The sequence below is a fragment of the Arvicola amphibius genome, chromosome 7 (genome assembly GCF_903992535.2).
Source record: "Arvicola amphibius chromosome 7, mArvAmp1.2, whole genome shotgun sequence".
Classification (NCBI taxonomy): domain Eukaryota; kingdom Metazoa; phylum Chordata; class Mammalia; order Rodentia; family Cricetidae; genus Arvicola; species Arvicola amphibius.
The window spans coordinates 8146521-8158955 of NC_052053.1; the positions used below are offsets into that span (position 1 = coordinate 8146521).

A 12435-nucleotide genomic window follows, 5' to 3' on the forward strand; every position below is an offset into this window, starting at 1 on the left:
AGCTGTGCCAGAAAAAGGTACCGACCTGGAAGAAGCATGCCTCTCCAACCACAAGCATGTGACACTAACTCTTAAAGCAAAACAGACTTGAGTGTAGGTAACATCACATTTCATAGGGAAAGAGGAAAATGTATGTCAGCAAAAAGATAAAACGAGACAGAGAAACTGGTCCTTGTGTCGCTGTAGTCCACGGTTACCGGGGTAGAAAAGGCATCAAACAGCTCCATTTACCATATTTGTTTTAATATTACTATCAGGAAGATACTGTTCTAGAACATACAAAACACGCTTCTATCTTCAAGCAACTTAAATATGGTAGGAGGGTAGAAAGATCGGACAACTCTCTAAGTGATAGCATTTCTGAGCTGAGTACAGTTAGTGACAGAGACCAACAAAGATTCAGGTAGAAATATCGTAGGAAGGAATGATGGAAGAAATGGTTTTAATTTTGATGGATTACTTTTACATATAGAAATTAGGAAAGGGGAGTATAATTGAAAGGTACGAAGGCAAAAGGATCCAAAAGCTCATGGACTTTCAGATAAACAGTATCATTTGGGTGTGGATTTGTCCAATTTCTTGGAAGATAACACAAGCTAGAAAGAGAGGGTGTTTTACAGGAATAAGATTTACCTTCATTTGTAGGCATCTAGCACAGGAGGCGTCAAAGGTTTTGAAGAGCATGAGTGACTGGATTTGGACTCTAGAAAGCTAACTGCCCATAGTGCTAAGAAAAACCCAGGATCCCTGTAATAGTTAAGGTTAAGTGGCCAAGAGAACAATTCACTGGATTCTAGGCTGTTGCTAGAAAGAAATGGTGAACATTCTCTTATTTCTTCAGGCTTCATAGGTAGGAGTGTGCATTAGTAGCTCAAGTCAAGGATAGAGATGTTGATTTTGAGGTCATTTGCATTAGACAAAGAAACACATTTGCAGGGCTGGTTTCCCAAACAAAATAGAACAGTTATATTCTCATGAGTTGTTAAATGACGATGCGAATAAACTGAAGGCTGAGGATACACCCTCATGTAACTAGAATGCCCCAAAGGCTGTCACGACTCAGAAACCATTTTCCCCATGACATCTTCTAAGATGGAGAGCCCAGTTCTCTACACTGTGTTCTTTGCCAACCTTTGGAATAGTCTTGTTCATCTTCTGAGTTCTTAATGATAAATACAATTAATGTCTTTGAAGTGCCTGAAGCACCCAAGAAAGTTACTCCTGAAAAGAAAGTGTCCGTTCCTGTGCCTGAAGAGCCACAAGAGGCACCTACCCCAGGTACCCGCTGCTCTTTAAATCTTGGGACGATGACACCGGCTTCCTCGTGTCACCTTAGTTATTGGTGGATCTTACGTATCTTTGTTGTCTGTCTCACGTGTTGACCCTGTGGGTGTCTTGAGATAGCTGAATAAAGTGTGGTCGGATGTAACTTAGCAGCTGCAGTGTCTACTCTGAATACAGCCTAATGTGCTATACTGTTTTTAAGTTGAAGAGATCCCTGAGGAGACAGTCTATGAGGAGAAAGAAACCATTACCATTGGTAGAAAAGAGACGCCCCCTGTTGAAGGTATACACATACATAAATGTCTGTCCCCTGGAAACCTTTTATAATGATGCAAAGGTCTTTGTAGGGCTACCTTTCTTCTTAAATTATATACAGGAACATCGCTACACATGTTTGGCTACTTTCTTTTTCCAAACAATTATGCTTATTTTGAATTTAGAGCCTTTCATTTGCTTAATCTCGGTGATGGTTAGCTGTTCTGAAATGTACAGTTTACTGATGCAGATTCCATTAGTTAGTTACATTGGATCCTCAAGGGATTGCCAGGAGTGGGTTTCAAGTCAGCTCAATTCCCATCGACATAGTGATAGACAGTTCAAGTATAAGAAAATTTCCATCAACATAGTAATAGATGGTTCTGGTGTAAGAAAATTAACATCTGGAGGCCAGGATGTAGCTCAGTGATAAGAGCAATAAGTAAAACCTTATGCTTGGCCAGGCATGGCATGGTGGCACCAGCCTTTAATGCCAGCTTTCAAAAGACAGAGCTGTAAGTGTGAGGTTATCTTGGTCTACATAGTAAGACCTGGTTTAAAAAAAAAAGAAAGAAAGAGGAAGAAAAAAAAGGAAAGAAAAAGAGAGGGGAAAAAAGGGAAGGGAAGGGAAAGAAAGTAAAGTAAAGGAAACGAAAGGAAAGGGACAGCCCCTGGGCTCAATACCCAACAGCACAAATAGAAAAAAAAAAAATGGAAATCACCCTCTTCTTTGGCAACCACCTTGCATGGGTGGTATGTTTATGTTTGGTGACTCTTTGCATCTATGTGAAATTTTTGTGCGTCTGCGTGAACGCTGTTGTGTTACAATCTTATACCCTTTGTTGACACTCTTTAAAGAACGTGGAATTGAAAAGTTTATTCAACCTGAAGAACCTGAACCTGAACCTGAACCAGAGCCAGAGCCAGAGCCAGAGCAAGAAACCCCAGTGCCAGGTATCCAGTTAGCGGGACTTAAATCTTCATTAGCACACTCTTCATCTTGACCTGTAACTGGTTTGTGTTGTTCTGTATGTGTAGCAGGTCTTTCCATCTCTATGTAAAAAAATCCCGTGTGTACATCTTGTTCTTAAGTGGTCCTGTATTTGTGCTCTATGTAATGTTGTGTGGCTCATCCTTTTGCTGCTTAACGTCATTTTTATGTAAGTCATCACCTGCGTGTACAGTGTTGCTATTTTATGTTTTATGTTCGGGCATCGATAACGCATATCTAAATATACTTTTGCTTCGCACATATTTAAATTTCCATCACATATTCTGTATATATACACACCCCTAATTAATATTTGCATGCACTAACACTCCTGCAATACTCTTTTAAGAACCTGAGCCTGAAAAGAAGGTTATCGAGAAACCAAAACTCAAGCCAAGACCCCCAGCGCGTGCTCCTTCTCCGCCTAAGGAAGACGTGAAGGAGAAACTATTCCAACTTAAAGGTACAAATGCTGCTTCCAATGACTCGTTAACCTGCTTCCAACTTCTATTCGGCCTATGGAAATGTTGCTTTCAAGAACTGCATTGCTACTGGGAGTGCAGATGTTGGGACATGGCCATGCTGTGGGAATTGCATAGGGATGGATGTTTCCGCTATCCCAAGTGTCCCAGGGTATGACATGAAGCCATGCCTGCTGCTTGTGAGACAATTTAGTTAGCAGCATCCTTGCCATCTGAGTGCAGAGGCTACTCAGCTAACTTTCCTTGTGGGAAGGGGAGGAAGGTCTTTTGGTTGGAAAGGCTGATTGCTGTGCCTGTCTTGGTTGTAAGCATGTGGAATGTCTAAAAGTCTTTGAAAGATATTAACATTGCAGTGATTAAATCTATGTAGAAATCAAAACTTTGTTCTTAAATAATAGCATGTTCATAGCATATTTGTGGTATTCAGTAGCTGGTGTTCACTTACCATGAAAGAGGTATATGAACAATTCATCACTGGGGCTTTTCCATATTTATTTGTTTGTTTGTTTGTCTATTTATTTATTTTTGCCTAATAGAAACCCAGTTGTGGTCTTTATTGTTCTCAGCGTAGCTGGAAAGTGTGGTTCTTAATACATTTGGTATCTAGCTCCTCATTATCAAACTTACTTCATTCTTTCTGTTTTATTTTTCTTTAGAGCAATAGAATATTATTTAATATCTTGAATCTCATAAGTACATTTTCCGATCATATGTTTTACATACATGCTATGATTTTATTCTTTTTATTTGCATCTTTTAAAGCTATCTTGTTTGCAGTGTTATGTTTCCTAATCTGAAATGTTGGGGTGTAATCTTTTATGAGGAATTTTCCCATATGTATTTATACAGGCCCAGAACTAGAATCTTCCATACTTTTAGTGATTCTTGCCCTGCTCAAACCTTCTTGGGTTTCAGGTGACAGGCAGAGAAGCAGGCTCCTCTGATTGTGACCCATCTGTTGATTAATGGATGGTGGGGACACACACTTGAATACAGTTCCCTTGGTGTAGAACGTCCTCCTATGAAGACTAGAAAGTCTCTTCCTTCTCGGTTGGCCCTTATGCACAACACAACAATGAAGCAAAGTTGCACGTTGTTTTCCTGGCTTCCGGCTTCTTTCTGAATGTTCTTTGGTGACTTATTCTTGGCTGTTATTAATGCTTTCTGGTTCTAAGAGACGCTTGGCTTTGAAGTTAAAGTATAAAAAAAATCATTTGTTTTGGATTAAGTATACAAATAATGAAAATATATTCTTTAAAATTCTTTAAAGCTGTTTCAAAGAAGAAAGTTCCCGAAAAACCTGAGGTTGTGGAAAAAGTGGAGCCTGCACCCCTAAAAGGTATCTCACAGGCTAAGCCGAACCCCATGCAAGGCCAACTCTCCGTCCAACTCCACCAACTCTTGGTGCTGCCATAGAGTTCTTCCAACCCCTCTCTTTCTTAGTGATCCGAGAAGTAGAATAGTCTCATTCATTTCTTGTACTTCTGTGGCTTCTATGGGTCTGGCTCATGAGTGCTTCCTATGTCTCCCATCAACTTCATACATCACATGAATGCAATTGCTTATCTGTGCCTTACATTTCCATCTGTCTACTTGCATTTTTAAGTCAAATAATACCAAACTCTCCTGGTTAGATGAAATCGATATCAGAAGACATCTTGGGTCAAAATGCTGAACAGTAGTAATGAGGTTTGGCGGGGGTCACCTGGACATCAGCATTTTAATCTGTCCTATCAACACATTCCCCTGGCACTGCTGGGCAATCCCTAGGGATGTCCATTGCCCTTCATTTGCACCCCCTTTTCTTCTTGCTAGCTTGAGCTATATTCTCCCAGTCACACAGAGTTTTAGGGAGATACCATTTCCTGTCTATTAACCCATAAGAAAAATAAGAAAAGTATACAAATCTAAAAATAATCAGTTAAAAATAAACAATATTTCTAATAAGTTTAAAAATGGAAAATAAGAAAAGTATACAAATCTAAAAATAATCAGTTAAAAATAAACAATATTTCTAATAAGTTTATGGGTATCAGTGTTCTGGTAACTAACACATCCTTACCCAGAAATCAAATCTGTTCTTGGTCATGCTGGAATTTTAGAATAATAATCCATATGAGCATATATTTCCTGATTCATAAAATGGAGCTTCTAAATAATTTTTATCAATTAAATCATTAAATTTATAAATTATTAAAGCATAAATTAGTATGTAAAAACATATGGTTTCTTTGAAAAACAATAGCCACAATAAGGGATGAGCCTTAAACATCAATATCTTAAAACTAAACTAAAAATATGGAAAGACAAATGCATTAATATACTTTCATTGTGTGTGCTGCATACATAAATGTATATTTTTGCCATTTCAACTTCCATTATCATATAGGTTCAATCAGTGAAAATAGTTTTGTGTTAAAAATACTGATAATTCATAAATAGTAATTGAGGTCAGTATAATTTATCATAGTTAAAGTTTTTAAGGTTCAGCTGAAAATTTTACTTCAAACATTTGGCATTTCAAATGTGATTATTTTGAATGAAGTATATCTCAGATTTTGAAGTAAGATTTAAGCAAGATGATCTTTATCAGATTGAAAGAAAATCAATGAAGTGCTGAAGAGCACCAAACAGGAAATCTTATAGAAATCTCTAAGAAACCCAAATTTATGTTGATTGAACAAAACTACACACCAAAAGGAATAGCTTCAAAGTGGTTCACTGCTCACTGAGATCTGTTTTGGTGTTGTCTTTGTATTTAAATCCATGCAGTATAACAGCAATGATGTCTGCTCCCCAGAACAGCATTGGCCCTATGCCTGGTGGCCACTGTAGAAGCACAAAGACATTTATAATTCCTTGCTCACTTTTAATTACATTCAAAAAATTGTCTTATTCACGAATAGTTTAGCTTCTAATGCTAGCTTTGAAATGAGATAGTCCTATAATTTTGTTTTATTTTAAAGGAGAACTTGTGGAAATCTGCTTTCGTTCAGAACATGAAATACAGTCTTTCTCTGGGATCAAGGCTCAGAGCACATCCTCTGGCTTTCTTTTCCCCACAATGGAAAAGATAATGCAATGGCCATAACTCCTGCCTGCATCGTGTGGTGTATACGTCGACAGGGAACACCAACGTGGGCGTGGGCAATTAAAACAACTACAGACTGCAGCAAAGATGCTGTGGAGAACCCTTGCATTTTGATGAAAGATTCATGAAGCCATTGTAGACCAAGAGATTCTATTAGATAGATGTGCAGCCGGTGTGACTGAACTTTCATAAGATTGTATAGATGTTTATGGAACCAAGAACTTCAGGTCTATCACTTGCTCTTAAATTCTGTAAATTTATAGACGACAGAAATTGTTCCTCGACACACTCAAGTCAACTGGCTTGAACAGAGTCAGGTTTTTTTTTTCTTGTTGAAATTCCATTTTTATGTGAATTCACACCAAATTTGAAATCATATCCTTTTAAGTGCCTACAGCCGAAAAGAAAGTTCGCAAATTACTTCCCGAACCTAAGCCCCAGCCAAAGGAGGAGGTGGTCCTGAAAAGCGGTATAGTACTTCTCTCCTGGAATGTCAGTCTCCACAGCTTGAGAAATGGGCTCACCTGAAGGCTCACAAAATACTCTGCCCCTTGACTTCATTTTAGATCCTCCACCAAAATTTGAGTGTAGTTCCATCAAAAAAAAAAATAAAATAAAGGTTATCATTTCCAAGTCTTTGTAAGGAGAAGGTGGATATTTTGTGAGCATTCATAGTCTTTTGACATTGTAACTAAACAGGTGTAACTAAACTGATAATATCCTAACAACGGTGACCACGGTGTCATTTTTTCATAACCAAGTTGTGAAATAAAATACACTCAACTTTTAAGATACTATACACAGAACTACTTAAGCCTAATGTGTTCAATTTCAGTATGATGCAAGATCACCACAACCAATAACACTTTTTATAAAACTAAACATCTCTTTCTTACTAAGCATGTAAAAACTAGGTGCAAGATACTCATGAAAGATCAAATTCTAACCTTGTCTTCGTATGGGATTACTGATCTCGAGGTTACGTCACTTTAGATTTCTGAACTTATACTAATTTTTATTTAAGCAGTAGTCAATAATTATGTCTAATTATTATAAGTTTTACTATTCAAATAATTATTTTTATCTGAGCCATTTTGTCACATGGTTCTCACTGGGCATAATATCTAGAGAGACATTATTTCTAAGCCTGATGTGAGTTAACATAACAAATTTTGTTTTGGGGAATGTGGGAAATAAAAGCGTTTTTCACGCAAATGCTAATCTCACACTGTGCCAGCTCGCATGCTTCTCATTGTCTTTGCTTCGTACATTACCTGTGCTCATCAAGTTTGTTCAACATGCTCATTAGCTCATCTTGGTTTACATATAAACCTTTTTGTCTTTTAAGTTCTAAGAAAGAGACCCGAAGAAGAAGAACCTAAAGTAGAGCCTAAAAAAGTAGAAAAAGTTAAAAAACCAGAAGGTAGGAATCATTTTCATAAATGACAATTTATGAAATTCTCTTTCAACAAAGTGGCCGTATAACAAAAGGTTTATTTTGTAAACATCCATGAAGTTCAACATAATCATAGCTTCATATTTCATCTGTATGTAATGTGTATGTTCCATTGTCTGCTTTCTGTTTCAATATCTTATGGTAATTTTCAAATACAAACACTCTTTGGTATAGCATCTATTCTTATTAGTCTTATTAATAGTTTCCAGATCCAGTCATGAGTTTCCCCATACTTCATTATCATTACTGCTGATCTTGTTGTTATTACTTTGCCATGTAAGTTCTCCTCATGGCAATGGCTGAGATCATCTCATTGGCTACGGAATAAATTCACGGGAGTGTTCACAATGCTTCCTAAATCTGGGAACTCTTAGGTGGAGTGATGTCTATCATCTGCCTGTTGTCAAAGGGGATGATAACTAGACTTTGGTGGAACTGGTTTAGATGTGGGGATATATCAGAAGTTGGGACCAAGCAGATGGAGAGAGAGAGAGAGAGAGAGAGAGAGAGAGAGAGAGAGAGAGAGAGAGAGAGAGAGAGAGAGAGAGAGGCAGAGTTATGAGAAAGCAGAAACTGATCTTTAAAATCTGATTTGTATAAAAGAGTCATCACTAGCATTTTTGAGAAATAATTGTTCAGTCTGAGTTTTCAGGTAACTTGCTTTCTAAATTAATGCTTGACAATGTCTCCTTTCCTTAAAGTACCTCCACCCCCTCCAAAAGCTGTCGAAGAAGTTGAAGCTCCTCCAGAGCCTACACCAAAGGAAAGGAAAGTTCCAGAACCTGCCAAAGGTATAATTCTCCAGACATTGTGACCGTCAGTCATCACGCATGTCCTGTTTTCTTCACCTTTGCTGTCCAATGCTAATAATAATCACAGCTTGTTAAATAAATTTCTAGGGATGAGTAATGAGCTGGATAACAACTTCAAATGCAATCTATTTTTTAATATTTTGTTGAACATGAAAAATGTTTAGCTTATATATTTGATTTGATAAGCATATATGTATAAACGTTGGATAAACATATTCTAGTATCCTTTTGTACACTAAATTTGCTTCCTTGCAGTTTGACTTTGTGGAAAAACTTGCAAAGTATTATGATAACCTAATTATTTCTGTGAATTTTTTTAGTTCCTGAAATTAAGCCAGCAATACCTCTCCCTGGACCTGAACCAAAGCCAAAGCCTGAGCCAGGTAAGCAATCTTATCCTCGGAGTGAGTGTTTCTTCAATCTCCGCTAGAATAACATGTAGTAAATGGGAAAAAAATGTAAAAGACATTTATATTTATAGATTAAAACTGTTACATATTAAATAAAAATATAAAAATCACTGTGCTTCAATGATTTCTGATATCTCAATATGTTTAGATAGTGCTCTCAGAAAAACTAGCTATCTGAAGGGTTTAACATTGCATCCTGAAAGGCAAACAGGCCACCAAAGCCACCGAAAGTGGTTGCTGCAGGGTGACAAGTAGACGCATTGATACAGTGGGGTCTTCTCTCCACAGAGGTGAAAACCATGAAGGCACCACCAATGGAGCCCACACCCACGCCCATCGCTGCCCCAGTGACAGCACCCGTGGTCGGAAAGAAAGCAGGTTGGTATCCTGTGGTTCCGTTTTCACTAGCTTGTGTGGGTGGCTTCACACTGGATTAGAGTTGGAGCATCCTGTCCAGTTCAGGGGCATGTAGCAAACCCTTAGGTTTTCTTTACCTCATAGACCCCACCCAATACTGTGTTACCCTGTGGTCACGTATTGTTTTATGATGTGTGCGGCCCTGCAGACCCTTCTTTCTCTCATAATTTTTTGAGATTAGCAAATGGGTGGTTAGTGGTGATGAAACTCAAGGAGAAAACTCTCAGGGAACACGAGTGGGAATCCCATGGAACAAATCATACCCTTGTGCCCGATAGCAAACATTATTTTAAAAAACACTGAACTATTGAGATAATGCAAGTTTAACAAATAAATACTGATAGTTTCACAGTAACTATCAGTATTGTGATCAGTATTGTGATTGTGTTTCATGAAAATGGTTGCATAATGGAAATTTTTATGTTTTTATGTGAGGCATATTTACCACAGTATTACAGAAAAAGGAGAGAAAGGGGCTATATACGGTTCAGCCTTTATATCTATACATGGATTTAAATTAGTAATTTTTTTTTTTTTTGGTTTTTCGAGACAGGGTTTCCCTGTAGTTTCTAGAGCCTGTCCTGGAACTAGCTCTTGTAGACCAGGCTGGCCTCGAACTCAGAGATCCGCCTGCCTTTGCCTCCTGAGTGCTGGGATTAAAGGCGTGCGCCACCACTGCCCGGCTAAATTAGTAATTTTTAAATGTACTAAACAGCATAGCCATCTGAAGTCCAACCTTAAGATACTTACTACCAATATTTGAGCTCCAATGTTTTGTCATCAGGTGTTAATTTTAAAAAGAAACCTAAGTGGATGTGAGATTGCTGTCATCATACACATCCCAAATGGCTCATCTGTGACAAGTCGCTAAGTTGCTTTAACATTTTAAGTTACCCACAACCATTTGGGTTTTGGTTGTGTTTAATATTGGGGAAAATATAGGATTCTCATTTAAATATAGTTTAATTATTAATATTTCTGCTACATTTAATCACTTGTATTTATGATTCAAACATTATTTAGAAAAAGATAATGACTCTCCCTAGGTTAATGTCCTTCATCTTCTCTGGATATATTAGTCTGCTCGATTTATACACCACCACCAACAACAAAAGGACTTTTGGTCATTTCCGGCCACTTTCCTATCACTAATGGGAGAAAATTTTTAATTTCTTTGATTTATATGTTCAATATCTAAAATATCTTGTAAAGCAGTTTGTATAACTAAGCAAGGGCAAATCATTTTCTCATAGGCCAGTAGTGAGCCCTCCACATATGGAAAGAGAATACTGACACTTGTCAAAAGCTTAATTTTTACTAATTAATTCATTATAATTGTTAGGCTCCAGTCCTGTACATGCTAGCAGACTCTTGACCAATGATCTTGACTCGAACCTCTAAAACAATGTTTTTAATCCTAAACTTGGCATTTTAGCCTGGCTACATTGATTTTAGAATATGCCCTCTTAGAAATACCAAAGTATTCTCTGTAGAAGTCATATAAATGAAACTGGTTCCTCTTTATATATATATATATAGTTATATATATATATAACTATATATATATATATATATATATATATATATATATATATATAAAACAAAGAACATGACTCACCCTACATGGTTTCCTGATAAGAGTGGAATAAGTATGAAAATTGCACAAATGCTTATGTTTTCTATTTCAGAAGCCAAACCTAAGGATGAAGCAGCCAAGCCAAAAGGTCCCATCAAGGGTGAGTTCCATGCTTCTCAGACCTGTGGTCCCATGTTGGTTGCCTTATGAATTCCAAGGCTTACACTCAAGGGGAAATGTTTTCAAATTTTATAGTCTTTATTTCTGACATTGCTACTAGTATCATTCAAGTAGCTGTTATAAATAAAACCAAATAAATTTTACCATGATGAATTTGTATCTTGATTTTTCATTCATAAATATTTATTTATAACAAGTGAAATAATTATACATTCATCTGGATATTTTAGACCCAGAACTGACACTTGAGAAAATGAAGGGTGCCCATTAGTTCTTGGTCCTTTCCATCTTCATGTCTGTCAAGTCTTTATTTCTCTGTTCCTGTCTTCTGATCCCTTTACGTACATGCTGTGATGCCTGCGGAGGCGCCCACTTAACTTTCCACTTTGCCTTGAACTAGGTGTAGCCAAAAAGACTCCTTCACCCATAGAAGCTGAAAGGAAAAAGCTCAGGCCAGGAAGTGGTGGGGAGAAACCTCCCGATGAAGCCCCATTCACCTACCAGCTAAAGGCTGTGCCGCTGAAGTTCGTGAAAGAGATCAAAGACATCGTCCTGACGGAGGCAGAGTCTGTGGGCTCTTCCGCCATCTTTGAATGCTTGGTCTCCCCATCCACCGCCATCACCACCTGGATGAAGGATGGTAGCAACATCCGTGAAAGCCCAAAGCACAGATTCATCGCAGATGGTAAAGACAGAAAGCTGCATATCATCGACGTTCAGCTTTCCGATGCCGGTGAATACACCTGTGTGCTACGTTTGGGAAATAAAGAGAAGACCTCCACAGCCAAGCTCATCGTAGAAGGTAACTTCCAGTTCTGCTCTGCGCATGATCTATAATTAAATGTTACAACCGAGACCTCAGTGGTATCATTCATTGTGACTTCAGACAAAACCTCTGAGTTTTCTTGGCATTCTCCACAGAACTTCCTGTTCGTTTCGTGAAAACGCTGGAGGAGGAAGTCACGGTGGTCAAGGGGCAGCCGCTGTACCTGAGTTGCGAGTTGAACAAAGAGCGAGATGTGGTCTGGAGGAAGGATGGCAAGATCGTGGTGGAGAAACCTGGCAAGATTGTGCCGGGTGTCATTGGCTTGATGCGGGCCCTGACCATCAACGATGCAGACGATACTGATGCTGGAACATACACCGTGACTGTGGAAAACGCCAACAACCTGGAATGCTCTTCCTGTGTGAAAGTAGTAGGTCAGTACGTGTGAGGCAGAGGCGAGAGGGTTGCTTGGGCACATGAAATTGAGACCCGTGAAGGCAACAAAATGAGACTTATATCTAATATATATATTGCAATATATATATATATATCAACGATATAAATATATTTTATTTTTTTAAAAACATAGCAACGAAGTTCAAAGATATATGTATAGTAATATATAAATATATAGTATATGTAGTATATAATATATACAGTAACTTACTAATATATAACTATGTTTGTTTTTTGCTATAAACTTGTTCTTTTTATG

The 12435-nt window shown here is 37.8% G+C and overlaps 1 protein-coding gene across 1 annotated transcript in view; it reads left to right on the forward strand.

Annotated features, from left to right (window-relative positions):
• Ttn (titin) overlaps positions 1 to 12435 on the forward strand; it is a 271490-nt gene that overhangs the window by 146926 nt on the left and 112129 nt on the right. The window contains 10 exon segments of the mRNA XM_038336350.1: positions 2880 to 2993; positions 4283 to 4351; positions 6492 to 6572; positions 7452 to 7526; positions 8261 to 8350; positions 8692 to 8754; positions 9070 to 9159; positions 10887 to 10934; positions 11355 to 11756; positions 11876 to 12154. Of these exon segments, the coding sequence (XP_038192278.1) occupies positions 2880 to 2993; positions 4283 to 4351; positions 6492 to 6572; positions 7452 to 7526; positions 8261 to 8350; positions 8692 to 8754; positions 9070 to 9159; positions 10887 to 10934; positions 11355 to 11756; positions 11876 to 12154 (1311 nt within the window).